General features: G+C 43.7%; 1 protein-coding gene across 1 annotated transcript in view; it reads left to right on the top strand.

Annotated features, from left to right (window-relative positions):
• The window catches only part of NMD3 (NMD3 ribosome export adaptor), a 63,775-nt gene extending 46,219 nt beyond the window's left edge, over nucleotides 1–17,556 (top strand). Inside the window, exons 12-16 of the mRNA XM_069727405.1 lie at nucleotides 6,631–6,743; nucleotides 10,732–10,804; nucleotides 12,218–12,324; nucleotides 15,002–15,072; nucleotides 17,243–17,556. Of these exons, the coding sequence (XP_069583506.1) occupies nucleotides 6,631–6,743; nucleotides 10,732–10,804; nucleotides 12,218–12,324; nucleotides 15,002–15,072; nucleotides 17,243–17,376 (498 nt within the window). The 3' untranslated portion in view covers nucleotides 17,377–17,556. The remainder of the gene's footprint in view (nucleotides 1–6,630; nucleotides 6,744–10,731; nucleotides 10,805–12,217; nucleotides 12,325–15,001; nucleotides 15,073–17,242) is intronic.
• Nucleotides 17,557–24,802: the final 7,246 nt, after the last annotated feature.

The following is a 24,802-nucleotide window of genomic DNA, read 5'->3' as shown; positions in this document are numbered from 1 at the left end:
AAAAGCATTCACCTCTCTGGTGGGTCAGTTCTTTCTGACGTTTTCATCACATAGTTTTTCTATCCTGCACTAGTAACTTCCTATCCACTACTGACTGCAGAATGGTCTCCTGCACATCAGGACATGGTGGCTTTTGTTTTGTGCAGCTGGATAAATCTGAATTGCCTAAATTACTCCTTCCCAAAACACCCCTTGGGTTATGGACACATGGAGTACTTTAAGGCTTTCACAAACAAGTTTTTTTTCTTTCCTAAAGAGTTTTCTTTTTAGCAGTTTTTTTCCTTTTTTGAAGACTTTTGGGGAAGTTTATTTCCCGGAGTATTGTTTTTTTTCCCCAGCATGTTAATTTGACATGTAATTTTATTTTATTTTTTTGTCAATCTGCCATTTAACCCCTTTACCCCGAAGGGTGGTTTGCACGTTAATGACCGGGCCAATTTTTACAATTTCTGACCACTGTCCCTTTATGAGGTTATAACTCTGGAACGCTTCAATGGATCCTGGTGATTCTGACATTGTTTTCTCGTGACATATTGTACTTCATGACAATGGTAAAAATTATTTGATAGTACCTGCGTTTATTTGTGAAAAAAACGGAAATTTGGCGAAAACTATGAAAATTTCGCAATTTTCCAACTTTGAATTTTTATGCAATTAAATCACAGAGATATGTCACACAAAATACTTAATAAGTAACATTTCCCACATGTCTACTTTACATCAGCACAATTTTGGAAACAAAATTTTTTTTTGTTAGGGAGTTATAAGGGTTAAAAGTTGACCAGCAATTTCTCATTTCTACAACACCATTTTATTTTAGGGACCACATCTCATTTGAAGTCATTTTGAGGGGTCTATATGATAGAAAATACCCAAGTGTGACACCATTCTAAAAACTACACCCCTCAAGGTGCTCAAAACCATATTCAAGAAGTTTATTAACCCTTCTGGTGCTTCACAGGAATTTTTTGAATGTTTAAATAAAAATGAACATTTAACTTTTTTTCACAAAAAATTTAATTCAGCTCCAATTTGTTTTATTTTACCAAGGGTAACAGGAGAAAATGGACCCCAAACATTGTTGTACAATTTGTCCTGAGTATGCCAATACCCCACATGTGGGGGTAAACCACTGTTTGGGCGCATGGCAGAGCTCGGAAGCGAAGGAGTGCCATTTGACTTTTCAATGCAAAATTGACTGGAATTGAGATGGGACGCCATGTTTCGTTTGGAGAGCCCCTGACGTGGCTAAACATTGAAACCCCCCACAAGTGACACCATTTTGGAAAGTAGACCCCCTAAGGAACTTATCTAGAGGTGTGGTGAGCACTTTGACCCAACAAGTGCTTCACAGAAGTTTATAATGTAGAACCTTAAAAATAAAAAATCATATTTTTTCACAAAAATTATCTTTTCGCCCCCAATTTTTTATTTTCCCAAGGGTAAGAGAAGAAATTGGACCCCAAAAGTTATTGTACAATTTGTCCTGAGTACGCTGATAGCCCATATGTGGGGGTAAACCACTGTTTGGGCGGATGGGAGAGCTCGGAAGGGAAGGAGCGCCGTTTGACTTTTCAATGCAAAATTGACAGGAATTGAGATGGGACCTCATGTTGCGTTTGAAGAGCCACTGATGTGCCTAAACATTGAAACCCCCCACAAGTGACACCATTTTGGAAAGTAGACCCCCTAAGGAACTTATCTAGAGGTGTGGTGAGCACTTTGACCCACCAAGTGCTTCACAGAAGTTTATAATGCAGAGCCGTAAAAATAAAACAAAATTTTTTTCCCACAAAAATTATTTTTTTAGCCCCCAGTTTTGTATTTTCCTGAGGGTAACAGGAGAAATTGGACCCCAAAATGTGTTGCCCAATTTGTCCTGAGTGCGATGATACACCATATGTGGGGGGAACCACTGTTTGGGCACATGGGAGGGCTCAGAAGGGAAGGAGTGCCATTTGAATGCAGACTTAGATGGAATGGTCTGCAGGTGTCGCATTGCGTTTGCAGAGCCCCTAATGTACCTAAACAGTAGAAACCCCCCACAAGTGACACCATTTTGGAAAGTAGACCCCCTTAGGAACTTATCTAGATGTGTGCTGAGCGCTTTGACCCACCAAGGGCTTCACAGAAGTTTATAATGGAGAGCCGTAAAAATAAAACAAAAATTTTTTCCCACAAAAATTATTTTTTAGCCCCCAGTTTTGTATTTTCCCGAGGGTAACAGGAGAAATTCGACCCCACAATTTGTTGTCCAATTTGTCCTGAGTGCGCTGATACCCCATATGTGGGGGGGAACCACTGTTTGGGCGCATGGGAGGGCTTGGAAGGGAAGGAGCTCCATTTGGAATGAGGACTTAGATGGAATGGTCTGCAGGTGTCACATTGCATTTGCAGAGCCCCTAATGTACCTAAACAGTAGAAACCTCCCACAAGTGACACCATTTTGGAAACTAGACCCCCTAAGGAACTCATCTAGATGTGTTGTGATAGCTTTAAACCCCCAAGTGTTTCACTACAGTTTGTAACGCAGAGCCGTGAAAATTAAAAATCTTTTTTTTCCCACAAAAAATATGTTTTAGCCCCGAGTTTTGTATTTTCCCAAGGGTAGCAGGAGAAATTGGACCCCAAAAGTTGTTGTCCTATTTGTCCTGAGTACGCTGATACCCCATATGTTGGGGTAAACCCCTGTTTGGGCACACGGGAGAGCTCGGAAGGGAAGAAGCACTGTTTTACTTTTTCAACGCAGAATTGGCTGGAATTGAGATCGGACGCCATGTCGCGTTTGGAGAGCCCCTGATGTGCCTAAACAGTGGAAACCCCCCAATTATAACTGAAACCCTAATCCAAACACATCCCTAACCCTAATCCCAACAGTAACCCTAACCACACCTCTAACCCTGACACACCCCTAACCCTAAACCCAACCCTATTCCCAACCGTAAATGTAATCTAAACCCGAACTATAACTTTAGCCCCAACCCAAACTGTAGCCCTAGCCCTAACCCTAGCCCTAATCCTAACCCTAGCCCTAGCCCTAACCCTAGCCCTAGCCCTAACCCTAGCCCTAGCCCTAACCCTAGCCCTAACCCTAGCCCTAACCCTAACCCTAACCCTAGCCCTAACCCTAGCCCTAACTCTAACCCTAGCCCTAATGGGAAAATGGAAATAAATACATTTTTTTAATTTTTCCCTAACTAAGGGGGTGATGAAGGGGGGTTTGATTTACTTTTATAGCGGGTTTTTTAGCGGATTTTTATGATTGGCAGCCGTCACACACTGAAAGACGCTTTTTATTGCAAAAAATATTTTTTGCGTTACCACATTTTGAGAGCTATAATTTTTCTATATTTTGGTCCACAGAGTCATGTGAGGTCTTGTTTTTTGCGGGACGAGTTGATGTTTTTATTGGTAACATTTTCGGGCACGTGACATTTTTTGATCGCTTTTTATTCCGATTTTTGTGAGGCAGAATGACCAAAAACCAGCTATTCATGAATTTCTTTTGGGGGAGGCGTTTATACCGTTCCGCGTTTGGTAAAATTGATGAAGCAGTTTTATTCTTCGGGTCAGTACGATTACAGCGACACCTCATTTATATCATTTTTTTATGTTTTGGCGCTTTTATACGATAAAAACTATTTTATAGAAAAAATAATTATTTTTGCATCACTTTATTCTCAGGACTATAACTTTTTTATTTTTTTGCTGATGATGCTGTATGGCGGCTCGTTTTTTGCGGGACAAGATGACGTTTTCAGCGGTACCATGGTTAGTTATATCTGTCTTTTTGATCGCGTGTTATTCCACTTTTTGTTCGGCGGTATGATAATAAAGCGTTGTTTTTTGCCTCGTTTTTTTTTCTTACGGTGTTTACTGAAGGGGTTAACTAGTGGGCCAGTTTTATAGGTCGGGTCGTTACGGACGCGGCGATACTAAATATGTGTACTTTTATTGTTTTTTTTTTTTTTTATTTAGATAAAGAAATGTATTTATGGGAATAATATTTTTTTTTTTTTTTTCATTATTTTGGAATATTTTTTTTTTTTTTTTTTTACACATTTGAAATTTTTTTTTTTTACTTTTTTACTTTGTCCCAGGGGGGGACATCACAGATCAGTGATCTGACAGTTTGCACAGCACTCTGTCAGATCACTGATCTGACATGCAGCGCTGCAGCCTTCACAGTGCCTGCTCTGAGCAGGCTCTGTGAAGCCACCTCCCTCCCTGCAGGACCCGGATCCGCGGCCATCTTGGATCCGGGGCTGGAGGGAGCAGGGAGGGAGGTGAGACCCTCGCAGCAACGCGATCACATCGCGTTGCTGCGGGGGGCTCAGGGAAGCCCGCAGGGAGCCCCCTCCCTGCGCGGTGCTTCCCTGTACCGCCGGCACATCGCGATCATCTTTGATCGCGGTGTGCCGGGGGTTAATGTGCCGGGGGCGGTCCGTGACCGCTCCTGGCACATAGTGCCGGATGTCAGCTGCGATAAACAGCTGACACCCGGCGGCGCTCCCCCCGTGAGCGCTGCCGATCGCATATGACGTACTATTGCGTCCTTGGGAAGTAAAGCCCACCCCACATGGACGCAATAGTACGTCTAATGGCAGAAAGGGGTTAAAAAAAAAAAAAAATTTCAGGAAAAAAAAAGCATAACTCCAGTTTTCCAAGCGTTTTTAAGGAGGTTTTTGTTGCCGATCAGCTCCTCGAAGAACTGTGTGAGAACGTAGCCCTAGCGCCCCATTAAATGGAATTGATCACCATGTTTATTTCTCTGTATATCACAGAATCACTTCCAGTAGATTAGATTATGCTGCCATATTACTTTTTCTTTTTTTACTTATTTGCTGTGACACAAGATTCCTCTCCATTATAATTATGCATTGCCACGTCCTAAATAATCATGCTGTATGGCTGCCCCCATCTACTTGTGCTGATGGCCGCTAGTCTGCCTATGCACGTTGTAGGGGAAGAGCTGGAGGTAGGGAGACCCTCAGTCGCCAGATGGAAAGAGCGCCTGCTTCTCAGGAGTACCAGAACCCTAGCGATGTAGCCGATTACCTGGGCCTCTGCTAATATTCCTTGCTGTCCTCAGAGCGAGCAACATAAGCCTGGTGACAGCAGAAGTAGGCAAGACCTATCTGTAAACTAAATCTAGCAGAATAAGTGTCTAGAAGTGCAAAGTGTATGAATTTAATTAATTTGCTTTCTTCTAGCTAGATTCAATTAGGCCATGTTCACACAGTGCGTTTTTTACTGCGGAACCGCAGCGGTTTTGCCGCTGCGGTTCCGCAGCTGTTTTCCATGCAGGGTACATAACAATGTAACCCTATGGAAAACAGTCACTGCTGTGCACATGATCCGGAATTTCGTTTAAAAAGCCGCGCAGAATAGCTGCGGCAAAAAAGGAGCATGTCACTTCTTTTTCCTGAACCGCAGCGGTTCTGCACCCATAGACCTCCATTGTGAGGTCAAAATCGCAGTAAAACCCGCAGATCAAAAATATATCTGCGGGTTTTACTGCGATTTGATGTGCAGAACCGCTGCAGCAGGAAGTGCGGGGGAGCGGGCGGAAGTGCGTGGGCGGAGTGTGGCTGCCCCCCCGTGCTCCGATCCCGCCCCCCCGTGCTCCGATGCCCCCCCCCAGTGCTCCGATGCCCCCCCCCCGTGCCCTAATCTCCCCCCCTTATACTTACCCGGCGTCCCGGTGTCCGTCCGGCCGTCTTCTCCCTGGGCGCCGCCATCTTGCAAAATGGCGGGCGCATGCGCAGTGCGCCCGCCGAATCTGCCGGCCGGCAGATTCGCTCCAAAGTGCATTTTGATCACTGAGATAGGTTATATCTCAGTGATCAAAATAAAAAAATAGTAAATGACACCCCCCCCCACTTTGTCACCCCCATTGGTAGGGACAATAAAAAAATTAAGAATTTTTTTTTTTTTTTTTCACTAAGGTTAGAATAGGGGTAGGGTTAGGGGTAGGCTTAGGGGTAGGCTTAGGGGTAGGGTTAGGGGTAGGGTTAGGGGTAGGGTTAGGGTTAGGGGTAGGGTTAGGGTATTTTCAGCCATTTTAGCCCTAAAAAGCTTCCTAGGAAACACACAGTCTCTGCATAGAAAACTGCATAAAAAAAGGATAAAAAAACGCATCAAAAAACGCATCAAAAAAGGACCAAAAAAAGGACCTGCGTTTTCTGCCAAGAGCTGCAGTTTTTTAAAAAAACTGTCCTGAAAAAAAAAGGATGGAAATCCTGAACGTGTGAACATACCCTAAATCTTTTACTTCGATTTTTTTCGTGTGTAAAGTGATGAAATTCCAGTTTTTGTGTACTAAAAAAAAATGGCACAATTCTTCACGTTCTGGTTATCGGCTGCCTACAGGCCGTGGAGCTCTTGCTCAGCTGTTTTCAGTTTTCCCATACCGGTGAATGGCGAGAGCCGGTGTGTGCGCGGCCCCCTCTCCCGGCACTGCAGTTTGTGCGATGCTCTGAACAGGGGATCAGGGTGGCGTTCTCAAGATGTTATATTGAGTTCTTGTTCTTATAACCCAATAGTACCCCACTTGCAGTTTTAGCTTATAATACAATTTCTAGACTTTTTGGAGTGGGCGCTTTGTATGATTGTTTTTCTCTTTCCCAGCACACACTTGCTGAGGTTTGGGTGCAGAAAACATCGGAGATGAACACAAGTCAGCAATACCACTGCCGCACTCATCTGGGGCATCTGCTGAATCCAGGAGACCTGGTGCAGGGGTAAGTCATTCTCAGTATGTACAGTAAAGACCTCCGGGTAGCTCGCTGTAGACCTGAACATACCTGATGCCATGGGACAAAATAGGGCTGAGTATTTGTCTGACATATACATATAAATGATGACACCGTCATCATATATGTGTTGGCAGCTTAGCAAAACACTGGATAAACGTTTCTCAGGTGACAACATTATTAATAAATTGTTAAAAGGGAAATGTCTAGTGTTCAGCTAAATGTTTGGAATACTGGAAGCACTCCTCCTCCCATCAAATTTTTTATCCTCTTAATAGATTGCAATCATATTATATGGCACGTTGTACTTACAATTGCTCATTTTGCCTTTCTACCCAGTTAATTCTTCTTTTCTCTCTGCTGTATGTAGAAACATGATGTCTCTTGTCCCTGCATTTATTATTCCCCTCTTCACTTCCTGACCCAGCTGCTCCCTCCTCATCCTGTCAGGGACTTTTGCAGTGACTGATGACTCATAGAGGAAAAATTGACCTTTTTTACATAGAGCTTACACAGATTTAGCAAATCAGTTTTTAATCATGTGATGTCATAGACCTAATGGAAAAGAGAAGAATTAGCTGAACCACTTCCTGTGAACTGAGTGCGATGAAACTTGGCACAGTTATTAGTCCTTCTCTACATACAGTAGGTGCCACCTAGAGACATACACTTCTCCTATCTCTTTAAGCAACTGTAAACACCTTGCTTTTAGAAGTCGACAGGTTGCTTGAAAAGCCACTTTGTGACTTTAAAAATCAGAGTCTCATCATTTGGAAAATGCTTGACCTTCAAAAATAACTTCATTTTTGGAAAGAGGTGGAAGTCCGATGGTGCGAGGTTGGGTGAATAAGGGGATGCAGTAGAATTTCAAAACCACATGAGCATGCTTCCATTTGGGGAACATGTGAGTTATGAGCTGGTGCATTTTCTTGCCGAAGGCGGACACCTTTGTTGAACATGCCACGTCTTGGTTTTGATGGCCTCCCGCAATTTCCGCAGCAGTGAAGCATAGTATTCCCCAGTGATCCTGGTACCCTTTGCTAGGAAATCCATCAATACTACTCCGTGCTGGTCAAAAAATACTGTGAACATGACCTTGCCTGCCGAGGGTTGGGCATGTGCCTTCTTTGGAGGCGGTGAGTCATGATGCTTCCATTGCATCCACCGGACTTTAGTCTCAGGATCATAGTGATGGACCCAGCTTTCATCCTGTGTGATCAGTCTGTTGTCTCCTTCTGGTTTCCATGGCACATCATCAATAGAGCCCGAGAGCATTTGACTCATTCCTGTTTCTGGAAAGGTGTGAGCAGCCGGGGAACCCAACGATCAGATATCTTATGCATGTGAAGATGGTCTTGGATGATTTTTTCCACAGACCGCACACTAATCTTGACATTTAGGGCTAGGTGGCGAATAGTTGCTCAGCAATTTTCCGGAATGGTGACCTTCACTTGCTGGATGGTGTGTTCATCAATAGCAGAGTGGGGTCGCCTTGAAATTGGAGCTGTTTGCACCGAAGTCCAACCACATGTGGATTGACGATGCCCGTTCTCACACAATGAGGAATCATCACCATAAACCTCTTTCATCTCATCGAACGTCTCCTTTGATGTGCGGCCTTTTAAGTAAAGGAACTTGATGATTGCTCTGTAGTCCACTGGGTCCATTATCAAACCTCACACTACTTCAGCACCTGTAAAATCAAGACCGTTATCAGTTTTGAGTTGCATATTAACACGTAACCTATAGAAACTTATATCATTACACTTGGGCAGTTTCAGTGTCCTGTGATAAATAGAAGTGGGTCAGAAGAAATCTTTAATGAACGCCCCTCATAAGTACAGAGTGCTGTATAATATGATGACTGCAATATATAAGGAGGATAAAAAGTTTGATGGGAGGAGGAGTGCTTCATTAATGATTATTCTCCTCTCTACATCCTCCCAAAAAATGGGAATTTCTTGACTCTGCCTTGACTTGTATGTTCTGCTTGTTCCAAAGTGCTATTTAGTAAGTTAGATAACCAGTAACCATAAAGCCATTAAGGCTCCAGATCCGTGGAAGCACGGTATTAGCTGTGCGAAGCCTTGTTTAGTACTATAAGGACACCAGGCATTGCCATTACTGCACTTAATGCATTAGTGCATTTTTTTTTTTGGCAATTGTTTTTCTCCATATCACTATCTTTACTATAAATTAAAGTTAATCGGCTATTTTTAATACAGATTACGATATAAAAGTAAAAACATTGTTAAAAATTGGACATAAATCAGGTTGTTGTTTCATGTTTAAACAGTCCTTTTATTACAAAAATAAGTTTGGATGTTGCTGGTTCCTATGGATAAGGGCCGCTACAACTGGAAAGATCAAGAACGATCTCATGATTGCTTAGAATGGTAAAAGATTATTGCGGCACTTTGTCATAGATCAGGCGAGGTCCATTATGGACTCTTGCATCGGGGCACACAGCTACAGTCCTTCGCCTTACAGCTCATGTGGCTTCAATTGTAGAAGAACGTTTATGGACAGGAGCCTGCAGAAGAATGGCTTTTCTAAATACATTATCTGGCAGATTATGTTGGAAAATAGAAACAGGAGCAGGCCATAGACTGTTCTGGGGGCATCCAGGCTCTAAAGAGGTCGTTCTTGAAGAATGGGAAAATACAGATGTTGGATCATGTCGCCAACTTGTTCATTCTATGCCTAGAAGACTTGGTGCTGCCCTGAAAAATCATGGAGCATCACAAATATAAAAAAACTGGCACTTGTAAACAGAAAAAGACAAGTGTGAACAGGTGCAAGCTAAGAGAGCCATGCTATATAATGAACAAATTAAAGCTGTGCTCTGACACGCTATAGTATGTACACAATAAATATATGAAATGGCAACTGCATTACTGCTGTAGGAAACGTGTTAGATAGTAAAGGTACTTAGCACACAAATTGGCCAATTTGTCTGAGTCCAATTTAATTTGTTCGTTAAAGGGAACCTGTCAGCAGGATTGTGCACAGTAACCTACAGACACTTGTCAGGTCGGCGCTGTTATACTGATTAATGATCCCCTGGTTGATGAAATCTGTCTTGTGGTTGTTGTTTAATCTTTGTTTTCAGCTTTCAGTTAATGATATTTTAGTGCTCCGGGGCGCCTGTGGGGGTCAGTGAGGGATCAGTGACCTGTCAGAAGCCATACTGATGAATAACTAATCAGAGCCCCACATGAAGACCCCCCCACAGGCCGCCCCGGAGCACGAGAATATCATTAACTGAAAGCTGAAAATAAAGATTAATCAACAACAACAAGATGGATTTCATCCACCGAGATATCATTGTAATCAGTATAACGGCGCCAACCTGACACTGTGTGTAATTTACGTAGCACAATCCTGCTGACAGGTTCCCTTTAAAAAATCATGGAGGTCATACAAAATCGTTATTGTAGTAGTTTTTTTTTATGTGGGGTGTACTTTTTTGCATCCACTAAGTTGAGTAAAACTGAAGTTTTTGTTATGAAAGTTATATTATTAACCTTTATTGTTATATTATGGGTTAAAAAATGTTCTATGAAACAGTCTTGCCCAAATGATGGTAATTATTCTTGTGTTCAGTGAGCTATTCATAAGTTACTTTTAAATGGGGGTTTATGCACAGCACGTATGCACAGCATTATGTATGTACGTGTGTGTATTATATATATTACACACTCGTATACATATGCACACACAGATATCTTCCTGTTTTATTTTCGGACAGTTTGTGCTCCAGTACTGTCACCGTTCTCTGGAGTGCTGGGAGATGCTCTTCCCTCTGGAGAGTGTGTGGGTGTACTGGTAAATTACACACACCTCCCAGTCATCCCAGCTCCGCTGCTCTCTGATTAGCAATATTCAAACTGCAGAAAAAAAAAGACCCCGAAACTGCAATAATCCTGCCAGTTACCAGACATGGCTGAGGACTCTCTTATGTTTTCTGTTTCAGGTTTGATTTGGCAAACTGTAATCTGAATGATGAGTTTATTAACAAGATGAATCCTCATCATGTACCCGACGTGGTAAGTCTCTTCATGTCCCCTAGATGGCACTCTTGGGTTAGAAATGGACGTCTGTAGGAGAGCTGGCCGCTGACACTGTGCCCATATCCTCTGCTGCAGGACTATGGCTGCTATATACGTGTCGTGGCCTGTACATCTGCTGACGTACATTGCAGCACTAGCACCTGTATGTAGCCCCCCAGGATGGACAGAGCGAGTAATGCTGCTTTTAGATGGACCAATTATCTGCCATTAGGGAGCAATCTGCCACCCAAAACCTCGCTTAGTCCCAGTGACCAATATTAGCCGCCTTCGTTTTCAGTAAGTCATGCGCCGTCCGTCCATAGTCTGTCAGGGTCTTCAGCTTTTTGGGCAGCACCAGCCTGGGCTCTCCGGGGAGGCTGCAGTTCTGGAATATGACGGCCCGATAGTTGCTTCACGGGTGATTCTTCTCTAAGCTTTTGCAGCTAATGTTCAGACTATTTTTCTCAACATGTTTTTTTGCGACCCTGATGACTATTTGCAGCAAAACTTTTGATGATTCTGTGATCACATCCCAATATCTTAGCAAATTCAGGAGTGCTGCATCCCTCTGTAACAATTTGTGACTTTTCAGAGTCAGTTAATTTTTTGGGGGGCCCATTTTGCTTGAGAAAAGCTGCCTAATAATTTTGCACACTATTGATTGCACATAATCATGTTGTATCCTTACACCCTCCCTCTTTACACAAATGCACATCAGCTGATCTGCTTCATCCAATCAGCATTCAGCTTTATACAGTTTGGAGTTAGAAAATCATTAAAAAAATCATTAAAAAAAATGATCTGATCAAAATACTCACTTGCCTAATAACTGTGCAAAGCGTGAAGTAAACGGGTTCAGACCGAAGCTCGATCCTATTGGGAAAGCTGTGACGGCCGGCTTTTCCCCATTTCTCACATGCGACCTTAGTCTGCAGGATGAGGAGTGGTAGGATTCCATCTATTGGTACTTTTTAGTAAGAATACGTCTTAAAGGGATGCTCCACTTAATCTGCAGATGGGAGATTGCGACCAGACCGGTCCAGCCGCTTCCTCTTGCATAAAGGAGGAGGTGCTGCCACTCACCTACCTACCATTTGGCTGAGCTAGTTCGATTTTAAGAGTGGCGCACATCATTGCCTGGAACCCTTGCCCACAATTTTGGCCCCTTTTTATCTATAATCTATATTTATCTTACTAATGCACTTTTTAGGTATGAAGCACTTTATTTTCTGATTTTTTTTTTTTCCTTTTTTTCTTTGTTTGCAAAATGAGTTATTATTCCAGGAGCTATAGTAAAGCAGATAGTGGTGGTGCTCTGTAACCTGCCAAGAGTTAGTTTAATTGCCATGTGCTGAGAGAAGGTCTTCAAATCGCCTTTGACGTATATATTTCTTTTGATCTTTCGTTCAGGTTTTAATTAAGAAGGGTTATGACCGTTCTAGACGTCAGCGGCGGAGAAACTGGAAGCTGAAAGAGCTAGAAAGAGAAAAGGAAGGCATGGACACAGATGATGAAAGGTCTGTAGGTCGAATCACCGTGCAGGCTCTGCAGGTTTTACATCAATGGGTCTATTTTGTGTCCGTTTGGCAGATGAATGTGACGGCGCTCATCACTTCTAAATTCAGTTTAGGATTCAGTGTCCTATCAATTCTCTAACTTATTGGCTGGAGGAGTCCAAAGTACGGGAAATGTCATCTCTGAAGGACACAGAGGTGTTGTCAACATCAGAGAAACTTTGCCTTTCAAATCCCTTGTGAAGACTAGCATTTTGCGCAGGAAATGTTTTGGTCTGGGAATATATGTATGTCTTTTTTTGTGTGTGTATATCAGATGTTTTAGTTAAAGGGGTATTCCCATCTTAAGGTACCGTCACACATAACGATATCGTTAACGATATCGTTGCTTTTTGTGACGTAGGAACGATATCGTTAAAAAAATCGTTGTGTGACAGCGACCAACGATCAGGCCCCTGCTGGGAGATCGTTGGTCGCTATGGAAAGTCCAGCACTTCATTTTGTCGCTGGATCTCCCGCTGACATCGCTGGATCGGCGTGTGTGACACCGATCCAGCAATGTCTTCACTGGTAACCAGGGTAAACATCGGGTTACTAAGCGCAGGGCCACACTTAGTAACCCGATGTTTACCCTGGTTACTGTTGTAAATGTGAAAAAACAAACACTACATACTTACATTCCGGTGTCTGTCCCCTCGCCGTCGGCTTCCCGCACTGACTGGTGAGCGCCGGCCAGCCGTAAAGCACAGCACAGCGGTGACGTCACCGCTGTACTTTATGGCCGGCGCTCAGTCAGTGCGGGAAGCTGAAGGCGAGGGACATGACCAGACACCGGGAATGTAAGTATGTAGTGTTTGTTTTTTTACATTTACAACGGTAACCAGGGTAAACATCGGGTTACTAAGCGCGGCCCTGCGCTTAGTAACCCGATGTTTACCCTCTTTACCCGGGGACTTTGGGATCGTTGGTCGCTGGAGAGCTGTCTGTGTGACAGCTCTCCAGCGACCAAACAGCGACGCTGCAGCGATCGACATCGTTGTCGGTATCGCTGCAGCGTCGCTTAGTGTGACAGTACCTTTAGGCACATATGGCATATCTACATGATATGCCATAAATGTATTCCAGATGCAGATCTCCTCTCTAGGACCTGCTGCCCCAGATTGGGGTTCTCTGACACCTGTCTTTCCTGTTGAGATTACCTCCACATCCACACAGAGAATACTTGGAGGGATGGGTGCTTGCTCCATTGTTTGGTCCTGCTCCGAGACCCGGTACCTCATCCTGCCTACACTGGATCATGTGCCAGATTGATATTTGTGTTGACTATGCACCCTGTGGACATTGAAGAATATATAAAATGGTTTTCTAATAGGAAGTATGGCTAACCCAACCAGAAGTTTGACCTCAACCTGGTTGACCAAATTGGGATGCCAATTATGCACAAGGCTTAATTGCTCAACATAAGTTTTCTTTTGGCTAAATGTCTGCTGACCTCTGCTTCCGTATTTCTTGGTGGAAAAATCTGATAAAAGCATATAATGTCCTCCGTTATCCATGTCCATGCATATCCTCATTTTGTTTAAACCTCTGCCTCCAAAACCAAAAACCTACAAGGTAGATGCCGCTTTCTGTGTTTGCATATCACAGTCCCTGGTCTGATAGCACACATGTAAGTGAACCTGTTGGCTGATTCATGCTGCCTGACGAGGTGACTAGTTTCAGAGTAATCTCCCCCACCAGCTTTTTCCTGCCCGCTCAGTTAGGCTACGTTCACACTAGCGTTCGGCTAGTGTGCGTCGCGCTAGCGTCGGGCGACGCAGCGGCGACGCACGCGTCATGCGCCCCTGTGTTTAACATGGGGGACGCATGCGTTTTTGCTTGTTGCGTTTTCCGACACGTGCGTCTTTTTTGACGCTAGCGTCGGACCAAGAAAACGCAACAAGTTGCATTTTTCTTGCGTCCGATTTTCGTCAAAAAACGACGCACGCGTCGAAAAACGCAGCGTTTTTGCGTGCGTTGTGCGTCGCCGACGCAGCGGCGCACAACGCTAGTGTGAACGTAGCCTACATTGACAGGTCTCTCCGGTCAGTCTAGTGGAGCAGGTCGGGAGAAGCCAGTGAGGACCCGCTTCTTCAACTAGTTGCTCTTTCCTGGCTCCGGTCTCCATTATGTTTCTTCTCTGAAACGCCCCCAGCGGTTTTTATTTTATTGAAGCACATACCGTAGTTTGGCAAAAATGAACAGCACATGGTCTTCCACCGTTTCATCTCCTACTTGATGCTTCCCCGGGGCCTTGGACATCGGTCATGTCAAACAGCCATAGACCATGTGCCGTTCATCTGTATTCCCTGTCCCATACCTCACTTGTTGGGTGACACAACTGAATTTACTTGAATGAAGCACAATAAGACTATTGGACTCCTGTGAAGAGCGTTATTTGAATGTTTGGATGTATATTATTGCCATTAGGTGAAACTAATGGATGAGTGGTGAAGACGCAATAAATCTCCCCCAGTCGCATACGGCACAATGGCTGCCCTTTATGGAAAGTACTGAAGGATGTCGTATAATTGATTGATCCCAAAAATACGAAGAATTTGGCACTAGAACATTTTTGGAGCCATATTATTCTGTTTCATTGTCTACATACATGGTTTTTATTTTTCCTTTCTCTTACCAGGCAATATCAAGATTTCCTTGAAGATCTAGAGGAAGATGAAATTTTGCGAAAAAATGTTAATATTTATAAAAGTAAGGAACTGCTTTTTCTCTGAAACTGCTAATTTGGTATATTGCGTTTTACATGAAATGGAGATTAGATAATGGAGCATGTTAGGAGAGCACACTTAAGGCCCACATGCACATTAGCTGAACCTGCTTTTGTCTTCAGGATGAGCTGTCTAATGTGTATGGGAGCCTCCCAGCTCTCCCCTGACAGATGATGTAGGGAGAGACAGATCCTTTTGTCGCTGCTCCTTTTGTTCTCCTTGTGATAAGCCGCTGCCCAAAGAGTCTGGTAGAACACCGGACCGATCGGCAGAGTGAGCCCTTGTGTGTATGGCAGATGTCTGCCGAGTTATCAGCCGCGTCATTGTTCATCTGACAGCCATCTTGAAACTAGACAGTCACACTAATCACATTGATATATTTGGGCCATCGTTAGACAGTATAGTTTACGTTTAGGCTCTGTGCACACGATGCGGATTTTGCTGCGAATCCACAGCTGCGGGTCCACAGCAGTTTCCCATGAGTTTACAGTACAATGTAAACCTATGGGAAACCGAAAACGCTGTGCCCATGGTGCGGAAAAAAACACGCGGAAACGCAGCGGTTTACATTCCACAGCATGTCAATTCTTTGTGCGGAATCCGCAGCGGTTTTACACCTGCTCCATAATAGAAAACCGCAGGTGTAAAACCGCAGTGGAATCCGCACAAAAAAACACGGTAAATCCGCACAAAAAACGCGGTGTTTTTGCCCTGTGGATTTATCAAATCCGCTGTGGAAAAATCCGCAGTGGACCATTCTACGTGTGCACATACCCTTACACCTTTTATTGCTTGTCTTACTTTGTTACAGAAATGGGCACCACATTTTGGTGAATGTTGCTGCCTGTAAAGCCACAGCCCTTTCTCACATAAAGCCACACATTTCCCCAATGCCATGCCTCCTGCTGAACAATACCTAAAATGTATAAAGTGATGCAAGACTTGTTGTTTTGATGCATATTGTGCCAGATCTCTGCCACATTTATATTAGTATATCCCCCTAAAAGTGTAAGCGTCATTTTAAGTTTTGTCATAAAGCAATAGAGCATGTGAAATTTAAGTAACTTTGTAGTATGTCTTATCAGAGGAATCGGCTTCTTTCTGTCAGAATTGATCAGTGATTCTCAGCATTCTCACTTGTGAGGTAAAATCTGTATTCGCTGAGGACAGACTCCATTACTGAGAGGAGATGGCGGCTGCTACTGGTGAGATTCTATGTAGATGAGGAGGCAGGATCCCTGTCTGGCTCCTCCCATCTACATAGAATTTCGCCAGTAGGAGCCGCCTACAAAGTCGCGGCTGTGATGTGGGTACAAATATGTACCGTTTTGGGCAAATATTTAGGCAGGTGTGAGGGAAATGCTGCAAAGTCACAGTGCTATAAAATATTAGAAGTATTAATAGTTTATTCTTATCAATGAACACAATGTAAAGCGAATGACCGGATTTACATCTCTCTGGTTCAGTTTGGTGACCACCCGGTGCCTTCACAACGGCTTAACGGCATCAATTCTTCTCTGCAGACATGTACATATACAGGCGCACAGTTGTAAGGCTGTGTGTACACGTTGCTGTTTTTTCGTGTTTTTTTTCCCCGATAAAAAGGCTATAAAACTGCAAAAAACCCATATACAATAAGCATCCCATCATTTAGAATGAATTCCGCATGTTTTGTGCACATGATGCGTTTTTTTCCGCGAAAAAAACGCATCGTGGTAAAAAACGCAGCATGTTCATTAATTTTGTTTTTTTTGTTTGCGGATTTCCCACTACAAAATGCATTGGGAAATGTCCGGAAAAAAACGCATCAAAAACGCGGCAAAAAAGCATGCAGATTTCTTGCGGATTTCTTGCTGAAAATGCCCAGTTTTCTCAGGAATTTTCTGCGAGAAATCCTGAACGTGTGCACATGACCTAAGTCTCTCTCCTTTTCTTGCTTGTACACCTATATAGATATTACAGCATATATACAGCATATATCTTCTATCTGAAATGCGTTGGTTGTGAACTGTTTGCCCACATGTGAGATTCTTGCTTTTCTGTGTGAGAAGTACAGCGATCGCTTCAGGTCCCGCACAACCTGCATGATGTGCTTCCCCGGCACTTTTTGGCCGGCGCGGTCTCTGAGCTCACGCTGGCTTTTCTTCTTTCAGATGCTAGCATTGCAGTGGAGAGTGACACTGATGAGGAGGGAGCGCCCAGAATCAGCCTGGCAGAGATGCTAGAAGATCTTCACATTTCTCACGATGCCACCGGTGGGGAAGGGGCAGAAATGCTGACACAATAGACTTGCTTCAAAGCTTCCCGCTGCTGCGTCTCTGAGAGGAGGATTTAACATGTGTCCAATTTCATTCTGAACCATCTAAACGTGCGCTCGTACATATTCCCTCTGAACTTGGATTACTGTACACTAAGCTCTTGTGTGTTTTCCCTCCAACTGCCAAATATTAAAATAACTGGTGGTTAAGCTGTTTAGATCTTTCCATTTCTCCTGTGCTGACAGCTTTTGAGGAGCGGATGAGCACAAGACGTTCTCCAGGTGTTTGCAGGACAGATTACTGCAAGAGACTCTGAAAACACCTCACATGAATGTGGAGCTTCGTAGCCCAGGTCTCACGTTCCTCTGTTGTTATGGCACCGAGATCTCCTCACATTGAGAATGTGAATTTTACTTCACTTTCCCTTCTAAATGTAATGGAATTGTTAAAGGGGGTTTCTCATTTAAAGAGAATGCTACTATTTTGGCATTGATGACCTATCCGACTAGGTTATCAGTGTCTGATTAGCCGGGGTCCGACACTCAGCACCCCCACCAATCAGCTGCGATCGGTGCTGTCGTCGGCCAGAAATGCTCACCTGCAGAGCTGGCCGTCTTCTGGAAGTGTTGTGGTTTGGTGCTACACATTTGCCTGCTATTCAGAACAATAGGAGGTGGATGTATGGTACCCCGCGGCAGCCACTACCGGAAGACTGCGCAGCCCCGTAAGTGGGTGCTTCCAGCCGGCTACTGCCACCACCAATAACTAATTTGCAGGGGTGCTAGGTGTCAGACTCTGGTCGATCAGACATTGATAACGTATTCTAAGGATAGGTCATCAATACTAAAGTAGTGGACAGCCTCTTTAAGGAATGTGAACCCCCAAAAGTTCTTATACATGTAAAATAACCAACAGAGCAGGAACTTGCCCCACTGGGTCAAGCGTGGGCACTCGCCCTCTCTGGATCCAGCATCCGCCACTATTGGTGTTTTGGCTGCAACGGTGACATCATGCCGACAGCACGCATCACTAGCCAGTCACCGAGCTCGGCAGCTGTGCCAAAGAAGGTGACACTTGCCAGCAGTGGTGATGTGTGCGCTGTCAACGTGCCATCACCGCTGCAGCCAAAACCCGAGATGGCATTGAACCCGGGGAGAGTGTGCGCACCTGCTCTGTTGGTTATTGTAGGCAAATAAGATCATTTATGGTTCACTTTCATCAAGGTGGAAAACACCTTTTCAATTAACAAAATCTAAGATATTGCCGATTTCAATGGGGACGGCAGCAAGTTGAAGTCAATCTGTGTTTTCAGTCATAAGGTGTGGAGACGACGGGTCAGAGTAATGACTGGACTCAAATATGGCTGCCTACATCTGTGTATTTCCGTCCCCTAAGGGACTGCTGAGCCTGCCCCTTTCACGGGGTCTGGAGGAACATTGAAAGTGTGCGGTTGGCAAATATCGAGAAGGAAGGGGTGGTGATTTAATGCAACTCATCGATTCTTTTGTCCTCTTGGGACATATGTGCGGTCAGATGTGTAGCCGCAGCTTATCCCTCTCTTCAGATTGAGCACACATTCAGGCCCCCTTGTCATGGCTGAGCAGTTCAGTGCACCCTCCCAGCTTCTTGTTTCCATCGATCTCTGACTTCTTTAAAGCCTCAGCTGTCAATCAGGCGGAGATGGATGGAAACCAGTAGATGTGACGTGCACTGAACATCCCTGCTAAGATTGCACCGAGCACCTGAACTTGGCTCGCATAACCATTTTGTGCTGATAAATCCCCTTTAGGGCTCAGACGGCCATATAACGCAGACGGCTCTCCCCACCTGAGCATGACGGCTGCATAGCAGTATATGAAGATGTCACGCTTGGGTCAGGAGAGCCGCTGGCCAGTCCACACACTGCGTCTCGATCTCATTCTGATTTCTATGGCCGTCTGACTGCTCCCTATAAGCTGTAAAGGGACTAAATATACAGATTTAAGCCGAATTCTGAGACCATGTATATTGAAGAGAGCAGAGAGCTATTAAAGGGAACCTGTCACCCCGTTTTTTGAGATTGAGCTATAAATACTGTTAAATAGGGCCTGCGCTGTGTGTTCCTATAGTGTATGTAGTGTACCCCGATTCCCCATGTATGCTGAGAAATAACTTACCAAAGTCGAGTTTGCATCTCGGCTTTGGGAAAATGGCCGCCGCGATCTCTAATGCGCATGCGCGGCATCCCGCGGCCATTTTTCTGAAGCCCCGTGCAGCAGAGCACTCGATCTGCGCACGCGCGGCCCCAGGAAGATGGCCGCCCCCACCGACGAAAGGGATGACAGCGCAGATCGCGCGCTGCTTGTTCACCACTATGCCACTACGCCACCAACGTAAAGCTGAGGAAGAACCAGCGATGTCACCACGCCCTCCCGACCTGACCAGCCTGATTGACAGGCGAAAACGGCGACTTTGGTAAGTTATTTCTCAGCATACATGGGGGAATCGGGGTACACTACATACACTATAGGAACACACAGCGCAGGCCCTATTTAACAGTATTTATAGCTCAATCTCAAAAAACGGGGTGACAGGTTCCCTTTAAGTTGCAACCTGACAGCAATCATAGTTTCATATGTTGGATTGTTTGCTCTGTCGTATGACACCTAGTGAGATCCCATGCAATATACAATATCCCAGTGCAATTTTTAATGTTTACACCTTTCATGATTTTGCAATGCAAGATCACATTGCAAATCGCTGCAGGAGATAAGTCGCTGTGGGATCAGGTGTGTACCCTTCACGTGCCACATTATGGAGCCTTTATCAGCAGCTCTGTGTTGTGCTGCTGTATGGAGGAAGGTTCTTGTTAATGGAGAGCTAACATGATGCCTGGTTATGATCCCGACACACAAGCCCAACACTAGAGTCTGGGATAGTCCTGTGATTAGCGTTACCCATGGACGCCATTCTAATATATATATTATTACTAGGAGGTATTACCACTATAACTGCTGTGTCATCTAGATCGCAGCTTGCACCAACACACAATATCTTTAAAGCAATTTTCTTTCCTTATTGCAGAGATCAATGCTCCTCAGCTCTTTATATGAAAGGTGCTGGTTCAGCTTGAAGCAACTCCCAGTTTAACCTGCTTTGCAAATGACAGATGAGATTAAAGGCTATGGATCTCTGAATCGATGATGAACTTGGGGTTTCATGACCCACATCACTGATTTCTAGCCCTTAAATCTCTCGCTGACGGTCAATGTGCTCAGAAGAGCATTATCCAGTACAGCAACTAGATGGCAGTAGTGCTCAATATTTCAGCTTAAACCTGAATTTTGTCCTTCTGCCTTAATCATAAAGCGGACTCTTCTGCCTCCATGTCCCTCATGCTCCCAAATGCGACCCTTTGTGAATTCTAATAAATGTCATGATTGCTTATTTGCTTAGTTGCACAGTAGTTCTCCAGCCCATGACTTCTTTCCTCCCAGGGAAGAGAATTGCTCAGGGATGAATGGGAACCTAATTAGAACATAAACTGCGGTGCCATCAAGAAAGGTAAACTATGAAAAATTACACCTGGCTTCTGCTCAAATCAAGTCCTCTCATCCGGTAACAGAAATGACGTCTTTATGGGAAATCGCTGATATTTGGCAGTGGATAGTTAATAAGTGGACTCTTCAAGATCCAGAATGTAATTCTAGCTGTCAGTAAATGTTTCCTCCAGTCCCACAGGTTCCTTCATCTGTGTGTGAGCTGTTGGTTTAGATGTTGTTGGTGTCAGCAACCTGTAATTACTGTAAATGGGATCGGACGGCTCCGCAGCTAAATTGCAATTCACAATCCAGAATCTGCATTGACTTGATCATCCCAGTAACATAGTAACATAGTTAGTAAGGCCGAAAAAAGACATTTGTCCATCCAGTTCAGCCTATATTCCATCATAATAAATATCCAGATCTACGTCCTTCTACAGAACCTAATAATTGTATGATACAATATTGTTCTGCTCCAGGAAGACATCCAGGCCTCTCTTGAACCCCTCGACTGAGTTCGCCATCACCACCTCCTCAGGCAAGCAATTCCAGATTCTCACTGCCCTAACAGTAAAGAATCCTCTTCTATGTTGGTGGAAAAACCTTCTCTCCTCCAGACGCAAAGAATGCCCCCTTGTGCCCGTCACCTTCCTTGGTATAAACAGATCCTCAGCGAGATATTTGTATTGTCCCCTTATATACTTATACATGGTTATTAGATCGCCCCTCAGTCGTCTTTTTTCTAGACTAAATAATCCTAATTTCGCTAATCTATCTGGGTATTGTAGTTCTCCCATCCCCTTTATTAATTTTGTTGCCCTCCTTTGTACTCTCTCTAGTTCCATTATATCCTTCCTGAGCACTGGTGCCCAAAACTGGACACAGTACTCCATGTGCGGTCTAACTAGGGATTTGTACAGAGGCAGTATAATGCTCTCATCATGTGTATCCAGACCTCTTTTAATGCACCCCATGATCCTGTTTGCCTTGGCAGCTGCTGCCTGGCACTGGCTGCTCCAGGTAAGTTTATCATTAACTAGGATCCCCAAGTCCTTCTCCCTGTCAGATTTACCCAGTGGTTTCCCGTTCAGTGTGTAATGGTGATATTGATTCCCTCTTCCCATGTGTATAACCTTACATTTATCATTGTTAAACCTCATCTGCCACCTTTCAGCCCAAGTTTCCAACTTATCCAGATCCATCTGTAGCAGAATACTATCTTCTCTTGTATTAACTGCTTTACATAGTTTTGTATCATCTGCAAATATCGATATTTTACTGTGTAAACCTTCTACCAGATCATTAATGAATATGTTGAAGAGAACAGGTCCCAATACTGACCCCTGCGGTACCCCACTGGTCACAGCGACCCAGTTAGAGACTATACCATTTATAACCACCCTCTGCTTTCTATCACTAAGCCAGTTACTAACCCATTTACACACATTTTCCCCCAGACCAAGCATTCTCATTTTGTGTACCAACCTCTTGTGTGGCACGGTATCAAACGCTTTGGAAAAATCGAGATATACCACGTCCAATGACTCACCGTGGTCCAGTCTAGCTTACCTCTTCATAAAAACTGATTAGATTGGTTTGACAGGAGCGATTTCTCATAAACCCATGCTGATATGGAGTTAAACAGTTATTCTCATTGAGATAATCCAGAATAACATCCCTCAGAAACCCTTCAAATATTTTACCAACAATAGAGGTTAGACTTACTGGCCTATAATTTCCAGGTTCACTTTTAGAGCCCTTTTTGAATATTGGCACCACATTTGCTATGCGCCAGTCCTGCGGAACAGACCCTGTCGCTATAGAGTCACTAAAAATAAGAAATAATGGTTTATCTATTACATTACTTAGTTCTCTTAGTACTCGTGGGTGTATGCCATCCGGACCCGGAGATTTATCTATTTTAATCTTATTTAGCCGGTTTCGCACCTCTTCTTGGGTTAGATTGGTGACCCTTAATATAGGGTTTTCATTGTTTCTTGGGATTTCACCTAGCATTTTATTTTCCACCGTGAATACCGTGGAGAAGAAGGTGTTTAATATGTTAGCTTTTTCCTCGTCATCTACAACCATTCTTTCCTCACTATTTTTTAAGGGGCCTACATTTTCAGTTTTTATTCTTTTACTATTGATATAGTTGAAGAACAGTTTGGGATTAGTTTTACTCTCCTTAGCAATGTGCTTCTCTGTTTCCTTTTTGGCAGCTTTAATTAGTTTTTTAGATAAAGTATTTTTCTCCCTATAGTTTTTTAGAGCTTCAATGGTGCCATCCTGCTTTAGTAGTGCAAATGCTTTCTTTTTACTGTTAATTGCCTGTCTTACTTCTTTGTTTAGCCACATTGGGTTTTTCCTATTTCTAGTCCTTTTATTCCCACAAGGTATAAACCGCTTACACTGCCTATTTAGGATGTTCTTAAACATTTCCCATTTATTATCTGTATTCTCATTTCTGAGGATATTATCCCAGTCTACCAGATTAAGGGCATCTCTAAGCTGTTCAAACTTTGCCTTCCTAAAGTTCAATGTTTTTGTGACTCCCTGACAAGTCCCCCTAGTGAAAGACAGGTGAAACTGCACAATATTGTGGTCGCTATTTCCTAAATGCCCAACCACCTGCAGATTTGTTATTCTGTCAGGTCTATTAGATAGTATTAGGTCTAAAAGTGCTGCTCCTCTGGTTGGATTCTGCACCAATAGATGGCGCTAACACCATATTTAAAACTCGTCTTTGGGGGGTGGGTCGCCTCTTACTGTGTGGTTTTGTATTTTTAGCCTGATTCCTAGTCCCTCCAGAATAGGCAAGATGCTCTGCACTGTCAATGTTAGCTATTTCCTGGAGGTTTAGTTTGTATATTATGGATGTAGTTGGTGTATGAAGCGATAAGGGAAATCTACAATTTAGGCTATGTGCACACGTTGCGGATTTTGCTGCGGATCAATGCGTTTTACAGTACAATGTAAACCTATGGAAAACTCAATCCGCAGTGCCCATGCTGCGGAAAAAAAAGTGTGGAAACGTTGCTGGTCACATTCCGCAGCGTGTCAATTCTTTGTGCGGATTCCGCAACGGTTTACACCTGCTCCATAATAGGAATCCGCACAAAATCAGCAGGTAAAACGCAGTGCCTTTTACCTGCGGATTAATCCGCAGAGCTCAAAACTACGTGTGCACATACCCTTAGGGGCCAAATGAATTTCAGGTTTCGCATGCCAGACTAATGGAATGCCTATTGAAAGGTGGGAACATGGATCGGATAGACATGGCTTTCTTCCAGAGACTGCGCCAAAGCTGTCCACAGGTTGTCTGTTGTACTGCAGTTGTGTCCTTACTTCACTAGCAGCTGCAGTACTAGACTCAACCCATGGACAGGTGTCAGGCTGTGTTTTTTTTGTGTGTTTTTTCATCCTGGACTATGTGAATAATGGAAACACAGAAGAAAAACCCAGTTGCATATTAAATGCCAGAGGTGGGGATACTAAGTAGTATCAACCCACAATTATTAAATTACTAGATGGCAGCCCGATTCTAAAGATCGGGAGTCTAGAATCCATATATACTTTATTTATTCAAATGTAAGAATAATACAATTAATAAATAATAGTAAGAAAGAACAAAAATAATAGGCAGTATATGGAGAAAACACCAAACAAAAGTTCAAAATTGGTGTGAAAATGTCACTGAACCACTTCACAACTAAATATATATAGTTTTGGTACATGGTATTATCATTTTTTTGACGAAATTCGGCAGGAGCTTGAAGAGCAACGTCACTGGGCCCGCCTCCACGCAGTAGAAACTTGCTGTGAGGTAAAAATTCAAAAATCACACCAAAATGACGGGCGGAGTGTGTCACAGTACGGCACGTTTCTGATTGGTCGCTCGCAGCAGGCGGCAACCAATCAGACACTGGACACT

Source organism: Ranitomeya imitator, chromosome 5 (genome assembly GCF_032444005.1).
Source record: "Ranitomeya imitator isolate aRanImi1 chromosome 5, aRanImi1.pri, whole genome shotgun sequence".
Lineage (NCBI taxonomy): Eukaryota > Metazoa > Chordata > Amphibia > Anura > Dendrobatidae > Ranitomeya > Ranitomeya imitator.
This window is presented reverse-complemented; position numbering and strand designations above follow the sequence as displayed.